Raw genomic sequence first — 20,646 nt, 5'->3', positions numbered from 1 at the left:
GCAAACGGAATTGCCCCAGGACAAGATTTCTAAGTACGGGGCGGTCATTAATCAGGCGTTGGGAAAATTTGTGGCATTAAAGGAACTTTAAATTAACTAAAAATTATCGCACTAACTTTGACACCCCTAGTTTTAATATTAGTATTTGCAAATATGTACCAACGTATTTGCCAGTCAACATTTTTTTGCTCCATATTAGCAGTTCCACACTTACATGTTTTATAATGTAAAAGTAAAAACAATTTTATAGGATAGGACAGGATTTAGTTCCCCAAAGTGTCCAAAATAAATCACTAAATTAGGCTTAATAAAATCTGGTCAAGGTCAGTGCTGCCCATCTGCATTAACCTCAGGCCGCTATTTTCTCTTAGAAGTCCAACCATTTACAGAAATGTAATGAGTGTAACCGGCCAGTGTGACACATATGGAGGGGAAAGTTCAGAAGCGACAGTCATCTCCTGACACCAACAAAAGGCCAAATGCTTGTTTGCCAACTTGTATGGTGGCTCTTCACACTCCACTGCCTCAGCCACTATTAAACACATTCCGCCAAGAGTGGTGTTGGGTCAGTCCAGGTGCTGACGGGCACATAGTAGTTTGCAGGCTGCAATCATTTGTTTAACTCCTGATTAGGCCCTGGAATCTCAGCAATAAAGAGGCACTACAGGTCCTGACAGCATTTTTTGGCACTTTGGCAATCCGTCAGTGGCACCATCACGTACTTGAAACATTTGAAACTATGTGTGCAACGAGGAAGCGGGCTTTGCACCATCTGGTTCAGTTAGGGGAGTGTCCTTCATTGGCATTTGTGGTTTTGAAATAAGTGGGAATACTTGTTCCACCACACCGACAAGAATATTTTTATATCAATTTTATCATAGTAGCTATTTTTGAGTTGTGAAATATTAACATTGTTTATCACTAAAACATTTCAAATGTTTCAAAGAAAGAATGGTGTGATTTTACGGAAGTGTGGAGCTGCCAACCCAACAGCTGCCAACAGAGTCCAACCCAAGACACGCTTAGGACCGCCCCCTCATTTGAATTACATTCCGACCTGACAGACCGTCTGCAGCATGAAATAAATAAATGTGAGAGCAGAGCATTTTTATTTATTGATTGATATTTAAGTCTATTTATATATTTATTTTTGTATTCATTTCAACATTTATTTTTATCTTGTTTTCTCTCTCACTTTTATTAATTTATTTGGTCATTTATTTATTTTTGGGCAGTTTTGGCCCTCCATACTTTTATTTTTTTTAGCTTCTTTGCTCCAGTAGGCGTCTCCATTTGCTCATTATAGCAATATTTTTAGGTAATTTGGAATGAATGCAGTTTATTTGATGTCTCCAGCTAATATTGTAACTCAGAAACACTCCCGTGAACTTATATTTTTTTACTCTCTCAATTTCAAACATTATCGTTTTTAATTTGGATTTAAATGTCCGCATTGAATTTACCCAAAAACATTAGTTTGATTTTAAGTATATTGAATAATAGTAAACATTTTATCAAACAATCATTTGTATATTAAAAAAATAAAAAAATGCCCTAGTACAGACCCCTGAGGGACACTACAGGTTATGCATTTCCTCTCACTCCTTTCTTTCTTTATTTAAAAAAAAAGAAGCACATTGTGATTTATTGTGTCAAGTGCGTTTCTTAAGTCTATGAATATACAATCCATTTTGGGATTTCATTCAAATATTCTTGATCACATAATATTGAATCAATGAATAAAAAATCATACATTATGGGCAGCCTTTAAATTTGGCATGTTGAAAAAAGTTACTTATAATACAATTTAAGAAAGAATTTTGAAGCATGAAGGAGTGAGAGTACGTAAACTTTAGCGACAAATGTATCATCAGTTGTGTATAAAAAATCCAGTCCAAGCAAGGATTATAATCTTAGTGCATCACATTTTATTTGGTAGCAACACAACACTGACCACGTTACAAAATATGTTTAAATAAATCAGCAAATCTACAGTTTAATGAGGTAAAAGCAGAGTTATCAGTGACACACTTATCTTGTGTTATCTTCATTTTGTTAATCTGACAGGAAAAAAAAAAGCTTTCCTCGGGAAAGCTGATTTATATACAAACACATTCAATGATCCAAATGTTATTCGAACAAGTCAGTGGTAGCTTTACAAGTTCCAGACACACCAAATGCGTACTTCACTCTTCCGACATACGCCTTCCATGAATCCTCCCAACACATTCTGTTGTCATAAGGTAAACATTATAAAATGTTCAATCACGTGAATAATTTGCTGGAACAATGAATTTACATGCCTCATATCCGACCCCAGCAGTATTAATGGAAACCAGACTTTCTGAATTCAGATGACGTGTCATGCTGATTTCTCCCCCCAAAAAAACTTTGCTTTATCTCAGTTAGAGTTGACATTATGATGATACATGACAGGCCTGTTAAATTTGCAAACATGGCAACCGGCTTAATATAAGCCCTTATAGTATTTTTTTTTTTTTTAAAGGTGAATGGCATTCTTTATTATGTCTCAGTCAACATGATTTGAATATGCAAATGTGTATGTTTTTTTCTCTAAAGCCTTAATATTCTTTCAGAGAATCCATGTTTGGATGGGACGAGTCATTATTTTCTCAAGTCGCTGTGGGGTGATCCATGCCGCATCACCCAGTGAGTTTACCCAAGCAGCTTTTGATTTTAAATCCCTCGTAACATATTTTTTTACGACACAAAAGTAAAATAAAATAAAAATTGGCTCACTATTGGAAGTGTGATATCCAAGTCATTTCTAAAAAATTTTTTTTATTTGCAAACACTCAGTGGCATCAGACCTATCCATACATATATAGTTTGTATTCATTTATTTGTTTTTCAATAAAAGCATATTGTCCTAAGAGCACAACTAACTATTATCTGTATATATATATATATATATATAAAAAACATATTCAAATTGGAATATTCACGCACGCGTACACATACACTTATCACACACTCATAGGCGTGTGCACGTCACTGTTACTGCGTCCACACACGCTCACAGGCCTGAGCTCTTGATCCCAACTGTGCTTTCTTGTTTTGGTATAAAAATGGGGAACATAGAACGCACACAAGTCAGCTCAATCAAAAATGATAATTAGCTCTTTAGTGCCATCTGGTGTGTTATGGCTTTTATGACTCTAAAGTAAAAAAAAAAAAATCTACCTTTAGTTAATGCTCCAGTGCAGCAATTAGCATTAGAATATAGCTAAGTTTCATTATTATTCACAAATCTGTTTAAAATTGTGGGGAAAACAGCTGGTTGCAACATGGCCCTGGTTGATCTTTTTGCTCTGCTGCCACCTGCTGGCCGTTTGTGTAATAAATACAATTTCTTCAACCGTTCTTTGCAGTTGAGAGGCTGCATCAAAGCTTTCTGTATGCTCAAGCATATATTTAAAAAAAAAAAATCCTTTAAAACACGTATAAATACGTCTTTGGGACATCTAAAACATTTAAAATAGAACATATTGATATGTTTTTGAGAGCAAATGAGTTAATATTAATAAAAAGCAAAAAGCCCCAAAATTGACATTTTCCTTACAAGGGTGAAACTTGGTGTGCTTGTTCATAGTGATGACACTAACAATAAATCTCAAATTTCAGGTCAATTGGAGCAAGGGTTTAGAAGCTACGGCCCTCCGAATGTTGGCATTTTGCAAAAAGGGGCGTGGACCCTACTGGCTCAATCTTCACAAAACAGGTCTTGTTGGAAAGGGAATTCAACAAGGTTTCTAAATCTGCAATCATTTGGAAGATGAGTGCATATTTTAGTAACTTGACCTTTTGACCTATAATTTGACCTTGGAAATGACCTTGTTGATCATGTTACCTTTATTTTTTCAAAAAATGTAATCTCTCACATGTTATCTATAACATATAAAAGTTACAAAGATGTTTTTTTTTGCAGCAATAAGGAGTCAGTCACGCCCCTTTTTGCTGAAAATTTCCAAATTCAGAGAGCCGTAGCCCACAAACTCCTGCTGGTTGTACTAAAATGTCAGATTTACTTATTTCTTTTTTTTGAGAGCTCAGTATTATTCATTTAGCAGCCTTAGCGAATAAACATCTCATCATCATCACTCTTTTTTTGTGTGTGTGTGCATGCACTCTTTAATTCACCTGAAACCTGTACCGGATACTTCAGAGTCGTGAAGTTGTCAGGAGAGCAGAGGAAGGATTCAAAGGAAGAAAATATTAAACAAAGTGAAATCCAACACCAACCAGGCATCACCCTCCATCCACAGAGTTACAAATCCAGAATCATTCCCCAACCCCAGATACATCTGAATTCCAACAGGATTAGGGAGACATGACCAGAGGAAGGACTAAAGGAAGGAAGCAAAATGTTGTTGTGCCATTACTATCAACAAGTACACTAAGTTTAATTAAAATCAAAATCTGCTTGGTTAATTAAACCCACTGGCTAATATGGCATGGAACGACCCCTCTTACTCCAACAACCAGCAATGTATCACCATTGAACATCACCATTAATAAAATAAAGGCCACCTTCAAACTTCATAACGAACATATAAATCCACAATACACTGCACTGTAATAAACATTCATGTGATGGTGGATATTTGTATAAAGTTGTCATACGAGATGAATACTTAAAAACACAATAATTATAACAATGAAGGCATTTTTTTTTCTGTGAGCATCAATTTAATACAAAAAGACAAATATACGAGTTGTGTCCTCAGAGCATAAACGATCAGTTCTGTCCTGCAGTTTGTGAGTCCTCGCTGCTCTGCCATCCATCCTATTCATTCAGACATCGTCCTATTCCGAACGTCCTCATTCTTACAAATCGCAAGAACACAAATTTTATCGATGCGTGTTTTGAAAACGTGCACACATTCCCAGTGTGGCATAAACACTTGCCTTATGGTGTCCTTAAATAATTACAAGTGTGTTTATCTGATCAGAACATAAATCATGCCTCCCTCTGTTTTCTTCCCCATGGCTATTTCTCAGTTCATTGCGGAGGGAACGGTTATGAAAGCATGGCAGGTGAAATGAGATGAGGACAAAACTGAAAGCGTCCCGCTAATGTGCTAAATAGCCATTTGGGGGTTGAACGGCTAGGAGAATTCCAGCGGGCGGATCATCATGGCCGTGGCTCGCAGAGAGTAGCTGGGGCCCTTAAAGTAGTGCCACTTGATACCGTTTACCTTCCCCACGTGCTGTCCTTGCACAAAGTACATGCCGTTAAGGTTGGATGGGCCGCAAGCATCGAACCACCAACCTAAAACCAGAACATAAAGACATTGTTTTAATCAGTCTCATGTTTTTGTGTGCTAAAGTATGTGGATATGATAAGTTGAGATGCTCATAATACACATTTTTTGGGATGTGTTTAAAAAAATCGAATAATCGATATCGAATCGATTTTCCTTTTCGAACCTGATGTGGATTCATGACAACCATGAATCGATTTTTTTTATATCTTTTCCCCATAAATTCCTAAGAAAATTGTATTTTAAAGGCCAAAATATTTTTGTATCTTACTGTTTTCTTGAAATTTACTGTTCACATGAATTTGAAAGTATTTTCTGACATTTATGAAAGACATGACTTATTGCACTTAAAGACTATTCAGAATCTTTTTCACTTATATTTGCACTTATTGAATTAAAGTTATGAAAATATTTTCATCTCATCCTTGCTGATGTCAATGTTTGTGGAACACTTAAATTATTATAACACGTGTTACTTTCATTAATAAACTCAATCATTTAAGCAGTCACAAAAATGAATTTGGAATTTAATGTTTGTGGTGTTTTTATCATGTACTTTATATCTAAGCTGAATTTATGTTCCATAATTACTCAATATCGGATTGAAGTGAAGTGAATCGAGTCAAATCGTGAAAAATCTAAATTTAATCAAACGGAACTCTTGTGAATCGAAATAAAAACGATCGAGGAAATTATAATCGATACTCAGCCCTTCACATTTTTAATAAGAATCCACAGGTAGATAAAAACCAAGAAAATGACCACAATCTGTGCTACTAGACATATGGTCATGCATTCCATTATGTTGGTAGATAATAGCAAAATTTGCTACATAAATTGTCAATGTGGAGGAAAAAAAATGTCACTGGTAAATTTGTTCAAATGTATTTGCAAATATATTGAAAAAAAATACTTTTAACAAATGTGCAAATACGCTTGAATGGACTTGCAGGCAAAATGCTAAAAACTTAGAATACCCCATGGCATTATGGGGAAAAAATGAAGAACGGAAATCACACATAGCAGACAGAATAATAAATCATAAAAGTTACGAATAAACCGTGTCAACTTATTTAATTTGTAAACGTAAAAGTATAATGTAGGCTAAATGCAAAAAAACATAGCTTTTAGCATTTCGCCTACAAATATGTTCAAACCTTTTTGCAAATACATTTAAAGTTATTTGCAAGTACGTTTCTACGCATTTGCAGGTACGTTCAAATGTACTTGCAAATACTTTGGAACACTTTGGCAGTGCTACGCTTTCGTAGTGTCTCATAGATCTGTCAAATCAGATAGAATTGCACATTGCCTTGTAACTGTGAGCAGAGAAAAGAATCAGGAAAAAGATGATCCAAATTTGCTGTGTGTATACTGGACACGAATCTGTGATGTCATTGTCCAGCGGGTAATGATCCAGATGTGTATGATTTTTGGCAATGAATTAGAACAAACAGAAAATCCCATTTAGCATCTCATCCGTAAGGACTTTGGAGCCAGAGGGTCACGGTTCAAGTCTTGCTTGAATAGCAACAAGCTGTTGAAGAGATACTAGTGTAGTTCTTGGCAATTGTCAAGGCGCCCTTGAGCAAGGCACTCATGATCTTGAGTTGTTCAAATAAACCTTTAGCCCTCTGTTGGTCGTACTCGTGAATGCCTTCGTTAAACACGGATTTTATTCCATGTTTTCACAGAAACAACAATGTTGTTGGTGTTTCTAGGCTCCGACACGTTGTTAAAATGTTTTTTTGGAAATACTGATACTGCCCAAGGGCATGAGTCTCCCCGTGGCGATGCTTGTGTTGCCACTGGGGTCATTCGCAGGCCAGTACCTGTTGCTGAACTCTTTTTGGTACCTCTCTCTATTTAAAGCACAAGTATGTGTGCACCAGCTCCACTGAGGAACGCTGCCTGGTGATGGCATGGGAAACTTTTATTCCACTCTCAAGGTGACATAACTCCTAATCCATATTCCATTTTTTGCCATTAAGAGAAAGAGATTGTAAGAGTCCAGTATATTGGAATACGAATACTAAACACATGTACGGAAGAGGACTAGGGCCAAAAAATTGGCAGGATTCTCAGTTTATTCTCAGAATTCTCACTTAATTCTGACTTTAAAGTGAGAATGCTGACTTTAAAGTCCGAATTCTCAGAATAAAATCAGAATTTTCACTTTAAAGTCAGCATTCTCACTTTAAAGTCAGAATTCTGAAGTTAAAGTTAAAATGCTGACTTTATTCTGAGAATTCGGACATTAAAGTGAGAATGCTGACTTTAAAGTCAGAATTCTCAGAATAAAGTCAGAATTTTCACTTTAAAGTCAGCATTCTCACTTTAAAGTCAGAATTCTGAAGTCAAAGTTAAAATTCTGACTTTATTCTGAGAATTCGGACTTTAAAGTGAGAATGCTGACTTTAAAGTCAGAATTCTCAGAATAAAGTCAGAATTTTCACTTTAAAGTCTCAGAACTTTAAAGTCTGAATTCTGAGATTAAAGTAAGAATTCAGACTTTTAACTCAGAGTTCTGAGAATAAAGTCATAATCCTGCCAACCTTTTTTTTTTTCCTCTTCACTGGCCCTAATCCTTCTCCCGTATACATGAAACTGTATTTGATATATCAGCAATGCAACGTTCACATCTTCCATCTGTGGCTTGTGAACTCTCTCTTGCTGATACAGTCCGATATAGAACATATGCAAGGCATGGCATGTGTCACACACTCCCTTCTATGTCAAACCTGAACGCCACTTTGGCCTGTGACATTTCACGAGGCTTGTCAGCCATCACTGGGAATGTGCTGCCCTTGTTGCTCGTACTCAACGCAGTGATGCCAAGTTCACGGCTTCATCATAAGCACACACACACACACACACGCGCGCCACCCGTACACAACAGCATTAAAAGCGTGAGATAACTAGCTGACAAAACTATGTATAATTTTATAGCTCTCAAGGCTTTAGGAGAAGATTCATTTGAACATGTTTGCTTGCCAAATTCCATGTCATGTTTCGTGAGAAATGAATGAAAATGTCCGTAAACAAGAGTCAGTAAAATTTTATACGGGTTGATGAGCTCATTTCTCAAAAGAGCTCATGGCGTAACAATGTGTTCAAGCAAAACCATTTGACTTCAAGGGTGTTTGTAAGTCTGACAATTATTGCTGAGTAAGACAAAAATTTGGTAGAGAGAAAACGCATGCTTTCATTTTCACAACTTTCTATTTACACATTTTATTTATTTTTGTCAAAAAATACTAGGCTCGAGAAGGGGTATTAATAAAAAGTAATAGTAAAAGTAATGAGAGGAAAATACACTAGAATTTAATTAACCAGACTAACCCGCTCGCAGATCTTGCGCCCTGCGCCGCTGTGGGAATGGCCACAGCCAAACAAAGTCGTTGCCATTCATTCCCTTGAAATATCTTAAAGACCAAATGTAGCGTTTTCCCTTATTATGGAACAGAATGGCATTTTACTGTATTTTTTTCTCACTTACATCATCTAATATCAGGCCCATTCTTATGCTAGCAGGACATCAATTAAGTAACGAGCGCGCAGCTGGATTTGGACTAATCCTGAGTCAGGTAACCTTGGAGCCTGGCAACGAGCAAAGAATCACTCAGCGTTAGGGTGTTGTCCCGTCTTTTTATTCTAATATACTCACAATGAAATGTGGCAATACCGATGGGAAAGCTTTTTGAAATGCTTGATTAGCTTTCAGAAAGCAGCAAAAGAGCAGCGAAGGTCACTGGGTTCCACTTTCAAGGCAGGAGAAGCCGTGTCATTTTAAATCAGGCTAACATTTGGTGCAGTGCCCAAACATTTTTTATATTGTGTTCATTTTCCAACCACAGTGCAACTGGGAGGGGATGCAGAATGTGGCTTAATAGGTGTGGAAAGATATTACAGTATATTTGCAACATAAGACCATTGTATGCATTACAGGAGGAAGTTCAGTTCGGTCAGACTTGAACTAATAGGGTATGAATATTGTAGCAAGCTTGTGAAGCCAAATATGGATTCATTGAAGTACATATGTAATTGCATTGATTTTTTTTTCTTTCTTTCTTTTTTTTTTTGTAGTTTTCCAGGATGAATGTGCCGTGCCGTGCCTCACCCATATGCGTTTAAATGCATTTGCAAGTACCTTCGAACGTATTTAAATATGTTGAAAGGTACAGTTCAGTACATTCCAGCGTACTTGCAAATGCGTTCGAACATATTTGCCAGCCAAAGATGTGCACTCCAAATTGGCAAATATTTACTTACTTAATTTATTCTATTATATACATTGGTAAAATGTAGGCTAAATGCAAAAAAAATATATATATTTTTTTTTTCTACTTGTGTATGGCAAAATAAAAAATTCTAGCATTTAGCCTAACAAGTCCATTTAAACATTTGTATTCAAACATATTCGCAGGTACGTTGGCACATACTTTCAAATACGTTTAAACGTATTTAAATACGTTGGAACATACTTGCAAATATGTATTTGCAAATACGTTTGAATGTATTTGCCAGTCAATAATGTTTTTTTTGGGTATTTTTTCTATACCCTGTGGCATTGAAATGATACCACATATCGTTATCGGACCGATACCAGACCACGTTTCATGTATCGGTACTCGCGACGGATATCAATATTGGTATTTTTCGGTCAGGAACTGTCAGAAAGACTGGGGGGGGGAACAAACGTTTTGTTCCATCTCGTTTGTTTCCTGTGTGTCTCCTTATGAGGTAACACTTGTTCATTTCATTGCGTTACTGAGAATAAGTAAGTACTCTTGTTGTGAGTAATATCATCTATATCTGTAGTTCAATGTGTTTTATATATGTTTGTAGCTCACGTAACTTCGCCGTGTTTATTTGCCTCGTTTACGTTTGCCGCGCGCTTAATTGCCTCGTTAACGTCGTCAAGCGACGGTGCTAAAAATAGAACGGTGCCATTTACGTATTTGGTAAATCCAAAAAATAAATCAAAATGAAAATAAGAATAACAAAAAATATATATATATATCCATCAATAAAAAAATAAAAGTCAAAATATATACAAAAATTTAAAAAGCGAGATTAAAAAAATACAAATAAATTTAAAAATAAATGTGGAAATAAATACAATTTTAAGGAAATTTGCTATAGTTGGGATATAAATGTCATAAAAAAACCTCTTTATTTTTGGGGAAATTGTATGTATCATAAGTACTAATGGTATCGATATCGGTGAATACTGAAGGTTTGAGTATCGGTGTCTGTCTCAAAAAGAGTGGTATCAAACATCCCTAGTGTTGTACTACCACTGTAGTTGTGTTGTATTTTTTTCATTCTCTGCTTATCTTTTTGTCCATTTGAACACCAAGTTTGTATTCATTTAAGATTCCACAAATTGCTGCTGCGGGCGAACCACAAAAATGATTTAAATTAACCTGATTAAAGCAACGTGTTTTGCATAAATTTCAATTGTTGGCGTTTGAAACTGCACTCACCTCCAGTGAACATGAGGGCGCACTTGCACATACAGTTGTCATTGTCCATGTCCTTGGTGCTGAAGTCTGCTCCGTGGATCACTAGACTGCTCTGTCTGCCTGCCGTCCCGCTGTGGCTTTTCAGGAACAGCCTGAAAGGCATCAGGAAGGAGGGAGGCCCGACATGAAAACAGGGTGAGGAAGAGGGAAGAGGAGTGTGAGTGACGGAAGGCAATAAAGACACAACATGCCGCAGGAGATGTCTCCTGAGAGATTTTTTGTTGTTGAGAATGGGCTTATATAGAGCACCTGTAACAACATTAGAACGACTTTGACTGATATAAAATGACAACTGGAAACGCACTGGAAGCAGATGTTAAGTTTAAGAAGAAAATGCCGGTTTATGGTGTGTTAATCAAATCGTATCCTATTTTTGCTACTGGACTTAATGCAATGCTCCATTATGTGGTCCCTACCCCTCACCACAAACACAAAGAACGGACGAGATGCTGTGCCCTGCTAAATGCAGTGTGAAAACAGCTTAAGAATAGAGATAGACCGATGTTTTTTTCAGGGCCGATACCGATTATTAGTAGTCAAGGAGGCCAGTAACCAATATTTGAACCCGATATTCCTTTACAGTAAATGGGGGGGGGGGGGGGGGGTGTATTGGCGTGCAAAGTACAAATGCCAATCTTGACTTTGTTGTAATGTCTTCAAGCATTCATGTTTTTTCCAGACTTTTCAAAATTTAGATTTTTTATTATTATTTTTTTAATCTTGGACAATATACTTTGTTTTAATTTTCCAAAAAAAAAATGTTCTGGGCGCTCCCAAGGTTATCAGTATGTCTTAAAAAGTTAAATGGAAACTTAAAGAAATAAGTAGAACCATAGATTTGTTTTTTTTTCCCAAAAAAAAAAAAATCCTGCAATCTTAAACTTTCACATTTCTTTGTTTTAATGTCGAACAAAAACATATACAGTTAACTGAAAATTTAAATAAATAGTTTCCTGAGAATAAAATGGTTTTAGCTTTACCTTTTATCGGCCATCAGATTTTGAAAAAAGGCCGATACAGATATTCGTCAAAATGCCCAAAATTGGCGCCGATAATAGGCCAGGCCAATTATCGGTGCCGATATTCCTACTTAAGAATATATTTCCCTGACTTCAATTGTCATCTCCACATGGGTACAAGACATAATGAACCTTATGACTTCTTTACCCTGTTAGTTTTGATAATTCAAAATGAGATTTTGTTTTAAATTTTATGTATGACAGTTGATGACCACAGTGCAAGTAAGAGCAATTTGTAGTAGGTTGAATACCTCAGAGAGACTGGTAAACTCCCTTTAGCAAAGAAAGTAATTTAGCCTCTTTATTTATACAGCTGTGTAAAAGATTGATCTGTAGAAGGAGAGAAGTAAAAACATCAGAAAAAAGAACCGTTGGCCATTGAAGCCATTCTTATAGCGATCCAATGGAAGGATGCAGATCTTTTATATTCAATGTTGTTCACCAATAGAGCGACCCCGTAGTTTGGTGCATACCAAATAATAATGTTTTGTTCCTGGCCAGCATTCCAGAAAAATAGCATGCAAATAGTATGCAAGCCTCCAAACAATGCAGTCTCGCAGGCAGGAGACGTTTTTCGAAATTGTATTCCAGGAGACGACATACCAACTCACAAATAGAATGTCCAGTAAGTCCTAATTCCAAGTAACAAAACATGTTGTGTCAAGGATAAGGTCTGCTTCTACTCTGATAAAGACCAGACTTTCACTTTTAACTCTTTGCTCTCCATTTTGCAAAGCCACCGTGATCTCTGTTGCACTCACAAATTGCCAAGACACGTCATCAAGAGGGATTTTCTACATGACACTTTGACAGGCAGTTTTAAATAGTATGTGTCTGTGTTTACTGGGTGTCCGGCATATTTGCCAGATCAACAACTACGAAGTGAACAGACATCTGCTATCTGCTATGCTTTCTATCGAGGTCTGTTCTGAACACAAATTGTAAGTAGAATCATCTCAAAATGTCGTAAACTCAAGTGATAAAGATAAGGAACAATATAGGAGACGAATGGGAACAACATAGTCTTAGTAATCGAGCCCTAGGCTGTCAATCCCTGTCTAGAATGAATGAATAAATAAAAAGGTGGACAGTTGGTTTACAACCTCAGAATCGGTTAAATATGTTGTTTTAATACTTTGTCCTTCATTCCCAAAAACTTATTTATACAGCAGAGTGTAAGAGATAACCAGGGCCATGTTGCAACAAGCTCTTTTTGCCAGTGTTTTCAACAGGTTTGTGAATAATGAAATTATTATTATTCTAATGCTAATTGCTGCAAAATGGAAACAGATGCAAATATATATATTTTTCCAGATAAAAGAAGAAACTAATCTTTCTTAATAGAAATTATTATTATTCTAATGCTAATTGCTGCAAAATGGAAACAGATGCAAATATATATATTTTTCCAGATAAAAGAAGAAACTAATCTTTCTTAATAGAACACAATATTCTATGGGCCTTGCAAAATCAGTCAAAATCCAGTAAAGCAGCCGGAAACAAACGGGGTTGCTTCAGTGAAAAATGTCTGGGAGTGAATGAGGTAAAAAATACAAAATAAATTGAGAAAAAAATTGGTTCTGGCCATCTCATCATATGTCATTCAAAATGTCTTTGAAGAAGTTTTGACGTAATCTATATTCGTATTTACCAAGTGTCAACACAGTATTTTCACCAGCAGATTAAGTCCTACACCCCAGTCAACAAAAGAAAATAACTGCAACATGGTCGGAGGAGGCATCAGATGTCCGCGATTTGTTTGTCTGACACCATTTCCAAGTGAAACTAGGTCACGGTGATTGACATCATGCTGCGTTATAAAACCATAATCATCAAACTGAGCTGAATCGTTAACACTAACTAAATAAGAAACATAGCATCGTTGAAACAAGTCTATACGTACCAATTTTCTTTAAAGTTCGTAAATATTAAAACCTAACGTTTTCCTTGGTGGAGGTGCACTCGCTTGTTAATTCAACGTAGAGGTGTACTGTAGGTCTAAAGCAGCTCTTGGAGTTGTTTCTCCAAACACACAAAAGAAACGTGTTGGATTACACCAGAGCAGGATGGGATTGACATGGGGCCCCAGATCTACTAACATGAGGTCCATTACAATGAACAGAGGTTATTGCTGTCATAGAGCATCCTTAGGAAGACGAGTCCAAACCATACCCTCCACAAAGTTCATATGAAACTTCGAAACTTGCTTGAAACACAAACTACAGTGCAGTGCAATAAATCTTTCTTTCTTACAACTTTCAAATAAGTAACATTCCTTTTTTTTTCTTTTCTTTTTTTTTTATAAAATAAGTAACATTCCATTAGATATGTCCAGCGTTGTAACTAGTGGTAGGCAATATTGACGGAAGGTCTGTTTGGGCTGTTCAACAAGCAAAACATCACCTATTAAGAAGTTCTTCTCAGCAGATAAAATCTTACAACGATATATATATATATATAGCAATAGTGAGTACCCCAAAAAAATTGTTTTTTATGCGGCTATTTTTGTCCTTTTTTGTATTATTTGAGTAAATAAAAAAAGCGCTTCCTTTCATTCAACTCAATCATTACATTTAAAAATATATATATATAGAATATTGTGTAAATTAAGAAATTTACGGAAGAGGACTAGGGCCAGTGAAGAGAAAAAAAAAAGTTGGCAGGTTTCTGACTTTGTTTTCATACTTCTGACTTTAGAGTCAGAATTCTGACTTTATTCTCACAATTCTCACTTTATTCTGTGCTGACTTTAATCTCAGAATTCTGACTTTAAAGTCAGAACTATATGAATAAAGTCAGAATCATGCCAACTTTTTTTTTTTTTAATTCTCTTCACTGGCTCTAATCCTCTTCCGTAGAAATGTGTACCATGATACGTTATTAATATATATATATATTCTATTATTTTTTATTAGCAGGTCATCATAGCTATTTTTAGCACAGACCCCAGTTATATGCTAGCACCTACACAGTAGGGCCAATGCGTGCATGTGCACTTGCAGGAGAAGTACAAAAACAAGTTAATTGAAGGCACTTAACTTAAAGAGGCCGCTCTTCTACGCAACTACGCAAGAAGAGCTCATACAAGTGACAGAAAGTAATAGCGGTTATTGTAGTACTTCGCGGAAAATCACTGTGGAATTTATTGGGCGTGGAACGTATCACGTGCGAAGGAGAAGTGAGGGAACACTGTATTGTGAAGAACATGGACTGTTCACATTTGTCTGTTCCTCATAAGGACCTTATCAATCTGTATCAATTACCTGACTCTTGTCGATGTAGCGTAGCTGTTCGTACCTAAACAGTACCAAAAATAATTTTCAACTCTGGATTACACACTGCAATCCCCTTCAATCAGTAGCAATAAGCACAATAGTGAGTTATGACATTCAAACACACAGGGGTCCCAGTACGCATAATGTGGCAGCACCTTCTGGTTTCTGTTGGCCAATGTTTTAGAAAAGCAATGAGCAAATGTCCTACCAAAAGTTTTTCTTAGGAACAAAGATATTTATAGAAATGAGCATGAGGCGACATCTCAAAGAGGCTGAACTCGTCTGAGAAGGGACAAATACATTAATGCAAAATTAAGCAAAGCTGATTTATAGGTTCTCAGGGATCCTTTTCAGGACGTGAGAGATTTTGTTTTATGATGGTTAGGAAGTGACATAGTTTCAACAAGATCCTTGTTGTAAGAAAAGTCGTCATTACCAAGTACAGTGAAAAACAAAAGGAGATTCATATTCCTTAATAATCTTTGTCCCCAAGAGTCAACCCCCAAGACTGAAGTCAAGGCAAACTGTCCTCCCAATACGTTTCTCCAAATTAACTACGGCAACAAGGCAAATTACCCCACGCTATTAAGAGACACAGAGCAATATTTCTCTCTAGAAAGTATGAAAGAGTTGAGTTTAAGGTCTTCATGTGTCACAGAATCTCTATGATTTTCCAATTTTCACAACAAAGGAGACTAGTTGTCTGACAGAACCAGCATCACTGCGAAAACCTGAGAAGTGAAGATGTCAGATTTTTTTGTTGAGGCCAGGGACTTCTCGGAACGTTTGGATTTTTGCAGCAATTTTCCATATTTGAGAATCCCAAGCATCTGCCCGGGTTTGTGGTCTGTTATCACTAACCCCCCTAAGAATAAACAGAAACACGTACTCAACCCCCACACCATCAAATATGTCTGTCAAAGGACATTTATACAGACAACAAAGAAATACATTTTAGTTGGCTTGAATTCACGTTCAAAAAGACCTCTCCACAGGATTGCATAACAGGATCAACACAATTGAATTGATTGGAAATGTTCCCGTCCCGAGAAAGGTCACTTGTTCTGTCAATCAAAGTATTTCCATCTTTGTTTTTAAATATCTGTTTCGTGCCTCATTTGGTTATACAATGATGCCAGTCTATTTATTTTTGATGAAGACTTAAAACATTTCGGTTTTCAAAATATAAATATGAGACATTTCAGTTTACATTTCCAGGTATTTACATTTAATTCTGATACACAGGTTAAAAGATGAAGAACACAACATAGGCTACGGTCTTGTGACCTACCCAAGTACGGTCTTTCTAAGAACGTACGTAAGAATGTTCTTACTGAGGACATGAGTCTCTTTGCAAATTGGACCGGCTTGTGCCTTCACAAGTATCCATAACCGATGCATTCTTAGTTTAAGCTAGCTGAACAGAACAACATGCGGGTATTTTGTGCATTCTTAATCCATTCGTACGGCAAAAATAATGTAAATTGCCTCACTGTTGTAATGTTTTGGGAGGGAAGCATACTGCATAACTGAGTATGCATCTATTTGAATCATCTCCTTGAATTGAGCACTCAAAGTTTAAAGGCAGGTCAGTTTGAGAAAACACCATGTAACTGAGTACCTGTGATGTCAGACAGACATCTACAGTTTAAAGCACTTAAAGTCCTGTTCTTCATCCAAAGAAGTATAATTTCCATAGCCAGGTTCTTACAACACAATAATCTGGATAGTATGCGATGAAATATTTTTGTTATGTTAAGAAGTGTTTGGATACAGGAATGTTGAAGGTTTTTTTCGGAGGCCTCATCCATTTTGCCACATAGTGTATCACTCCATTGTTAAATTCTTCCAGAACAAATGTTGGATTTGAGAGATGTCCATGTGAAATGCTTGCCCAAAAGCACAGGGTCTTCTTTGTAGTTATGTGATCATTACCTGTAGTTCTGTTTCTCGCTGCCAATTTGAAAGCGATCATATAGTGAGAAGGCTTGGTGTCCGTCCCAGTCTGTCAGTTCAACGCGGAGAATGTACTGCCTTTGGCTGGTCAACTGGTAAACATATTCGTTCCCCAACCAGTGCTCTGCAGACGTGCTTCCAAAACCCTGAAATCAAAAAAATATTGTTGGTCGTGGAAAAACGCATTTGATAAGCTTACGGTTAAATACAACAATTGCTATTTAACGTGAGCCATCAGGATTTATCTATGGCTATTTTTGTGCTCACAGTACAGTACATTTTTCTACTATAAACAAGAAAATATATGTAAAAAATAAATAATTTGAACCAGAAGACAAGTGTCTCAATTCAACATCTAATCATCTATGTAGGGAATTAAATGAGACAAAGTATATAAACTCTAGGAGGTTTACAGTAGATATATATATATTTTTTTACTATAAGATGCACAACTCAATCCCCAGCATTGCAGGTAAACATGGAAACAAGAGCAGTGAGCGGTATTCCTGATGCACGTGCCCTTATGGAAATGACAAATAAATATTTACTTCCTTAAGTTTTGAACGTATTGGTATAAAGCAGGCCAAAATCTAAAAGTAGCTTCTTCTTTTTTTTAGAACTTGCACACGTGCAAGTCAGTACTCTGGAATTATTTGAACAAATGCTAAGTTATTGGCATTTAGCTTACAAGTATGCTTAAATGCTTTTTCAAATGCTACATTTACAAGTATTTTCAAACGTATTTGCACGTATGTTTGAAAGTACTTCCAAATACGTTTAAAGCTGCTGAATGCAGAAAATTGAATTTAGAATCGCTACTGCCACCTGTGGCTGAAAAATGAAACTGAACACTCCCTTTGGCCTGAGACTTGCAGGAGTACCCATTGTGAACAGCTAAGGTGTCAATCCACTAATTAGAGGAGACAATGTTTCATAGTCATAAATGGTCAATTAAAAAGGCTGTTGTAAAGATATTCTTTGTTACATACAGCAGCGTTAAACTTATATTCAAGTGCGTTCTAACATATTTGCAATATGTTCAGACGTACATGCAAATGCATTCAAACATACATGTCAAAAATGTTTACTCCACATTGGCGGTTCCACACATCCATAATACGGCTTTGACGAAAGTGATCCAATTGGAAAGGGTTGCTGATGATGCTTGTGGTGGAGGCAAAGTCTGTGTTTGTGCTTAGCGTGTGTGGTGATGAGGAATGGGAAGGAGGGAAAGTAAATATGGCGCATTCTTGGGGGCTTAGGCATGTCCTGCAGAGTGGGTGGAAGAGCAAGTGAGCGGGCCCCTTTTTATAGCTTCTTCTTTCTATACAACATATTTCACTCCTTAGTGAATATCAGCTTGGTCTTCTGTTGTGAATCAGAGGCCATTTCAATACCAGACTGGAGAGAAAATGTAAGTGTTGCATTTTTGCATAACACGCACCCGTGTATAATATGCCCACCCAAACTCACATTTAAAAAGCTTTTTTTTCCCTCCGAATTTGTATATAATAATACGTTCTTGATTGTTATGCAAAACCCATAATCACTTAAAACTTAGCATAAATTAATATTTTTTTTAAGTTTAATTTCTTATTAGTATATAGTGTTTGGCAATATTCATTCACATTAAAATCTAATTGGAAAGGAACCATAATCTAATTGTCAGCACCCTACTATTAACTGTCTTACTATGTCAAAAACACTTTGGTAAAGGTCATTAAAAGAAACAAACACAAAAGCTAAGGCCTTGTATAGATCATCTCTGCTCATAATAGCCCTTGGATCACATTGAATACAAAAATGATACCACAACTTAACTTCTTAACTGGGCCAACAAACAGAATGACAACTACAGGCCACAACACCTTGACTGAAAGAATAACCGATCCTTTGAGTGTATTAAACCCATGCACAAACCTATGAAGACCAAGAATGTGAAAACTAATAACACTATAAAACACCATCAGTCACCTCCAAACTGTTGAAGGAGAGTGCGATAAAACGTTGCTGCTGCGTTGCACAATGTACTGTGAATGTCAACCGAAGGTTCACGGTACCCCTCATGTAATGTAATGCACGCTTTGTGCACCTGTTCAGCGCTCTAAGCTTTCCATGTCAAGTCTCATAGGACTCACATTTAGGTCACACATGATGTTTTACTCCCAAATTTTCCATTTAACTTTTTTAAGGCAACAAACAGAAATTTCTTTAAAGTCAAACAATATAACTAACTTAAACTCATCTTTCAATACTGTTTTGTGATATATATATTTATATAATATTTATTAGTGGTTCTTGTTATTGTTATCTAACTACATGAAAACTAACAAAGGCCTAACCGTTTTGTTATTCGTCATTAAACTTCAAATATTTAAACAAATCAGAGATCTTTCAATTAAGGTGATCAGATTTAAAAAATGAAAAACCCGGATACTACAGTTTTGCTGTAAATCAAATGTACAATAAATTCCCACCAGGAGCTATTTAGTATAACAAATTTAAATGCGAGATAATCTGTCGACCGGTCATTGTGTTATTGCGTTAGCTAAAGCTAAATGCTATCTTGGCTGACAGTTCAACAGCGCTAAACAAGCACTCACCATTATCCAACCTTTTTTGCTATGTCCCGGCAGCTATTGGAAGCTGGCTGTGCCGTTTACCTCATGCTAGTCCCTCATTGCAACATTGCAAATACGCCGCTCTAAAAACCCATGACCTTACGTCGGGTCTGAGTCTGACCAGTATTAGGCTTGTAGGACAGCATTTCCAAATATTCTTAGACATGGAAGCAGGAAGTAGTTCTAGTTCGAAAACAAGCCTGTTAGCGATTAGATGTAGTTAGATTAGGCATATGAATTGCTATGACAACTGTGTGATTGACATACCCACGGCCCAGAAAATTGGCTAGCTGACCGGACGAACAAAGCAAATGGGACGCTGGGATGGGAGCTGCATAAAAGCGGGACAAAACCACGACATTTGGTCACCCAACATTCAATGTCTCAATATGGATCACTCTTGGAGGTTCTGTTTTATGTTGCAATGGCAATCCAAGATTAACGATTATAGGGGACAAAAATGACATTGTTTCAGTAGTGTCTGGGCTAATTGTACTGTTTGCTGACTTAACGTAGCTCATATTGAAATGCTTTATTCTACAGAATTCAATATTTTTCATTGAAAACCACAATTTACAGAAGCACACAGAAGCTGTCTGTCTTCACTCTTAAAATGACCTAAATCACCAGGAAGAAATTTTTCTCAACCCCAGATGTTAATAGCATTACCTAACAAAATATTTAATTTTTTGTTGCTTTTTTTTTTTTTAGAACAGCAGTTTGAGTAATATGATCTAGCATGGTATTGCTCTTGCTTGTACCATCGCAAAATGTCATTGAGCTTGTTTTCATACTGGCGAGTAAATTATACATCAATCCAAAGGACTGAAGGGGAAATTAAACTAAAGACAGAAAGCAGTTTATCAGGGAAAGTATAAACATATAGGCCATCTGATAATAAACTGACAGCCATCGAAGCGTACATAGTCCTGACTTATACAGTAAAGTCACCAGTTTGACTG

The 20,646-nt window shown here is 36.5% G+C and overlaps 1 protein-coding gene across 1 annotated transcript in view; it reads right to left on the bottom strand.

The window, feature by feature from the left end:
- Positions 1-1,911: 1,911 nt before the first annotated feature.
- angpt1 (angiopoietin 1) overlaps positions 1,912-20,646 on the bottom strand; it is a 49,662-nt gene continuing 30,927 nt past the window's right edge. Inside the window, exons 7-9 of the mRNA XM_086063375.1 lie at positions 17,043-17,209; positions 10,775-10,905; positions 1,912-5,293 (exon numbers count right to left, since the gene is read on the bottom strand). Of these exons, the coding sequence (XP_085919501.1) occupies positions 5,130-5,293; positions 10,775-10,905; positions 17,043-17,209 (462 nt within the window). The 3' untranslated portion in view covers positions 1,912-5,129. The remainder of the gene's footprint in view (positions 5,294-10,774; positions 10,906-17,042; positions 17,210-20,646) is intronic.

This window comes from Leptonotus elevatus, chromosome 19 (assembly GCF_054856555.1).
Source record: "Leptonotus elevatus isolate MCC_2025b chromosome 19, RoL_Lele_1.0, whole genome shotgun sequence".
NCBI classification, from domain to species: Eukaryota; Metazoa; Chordata; class Actinopteri; order Syngnathiformes; family Syngnathidae; genus Leptonotus; species Leptonotus elevatus.
Note: the sequence above shows the minus strand (reverse complement) of the source record. Positions and strands in the feature narration are given on the sequence as shown.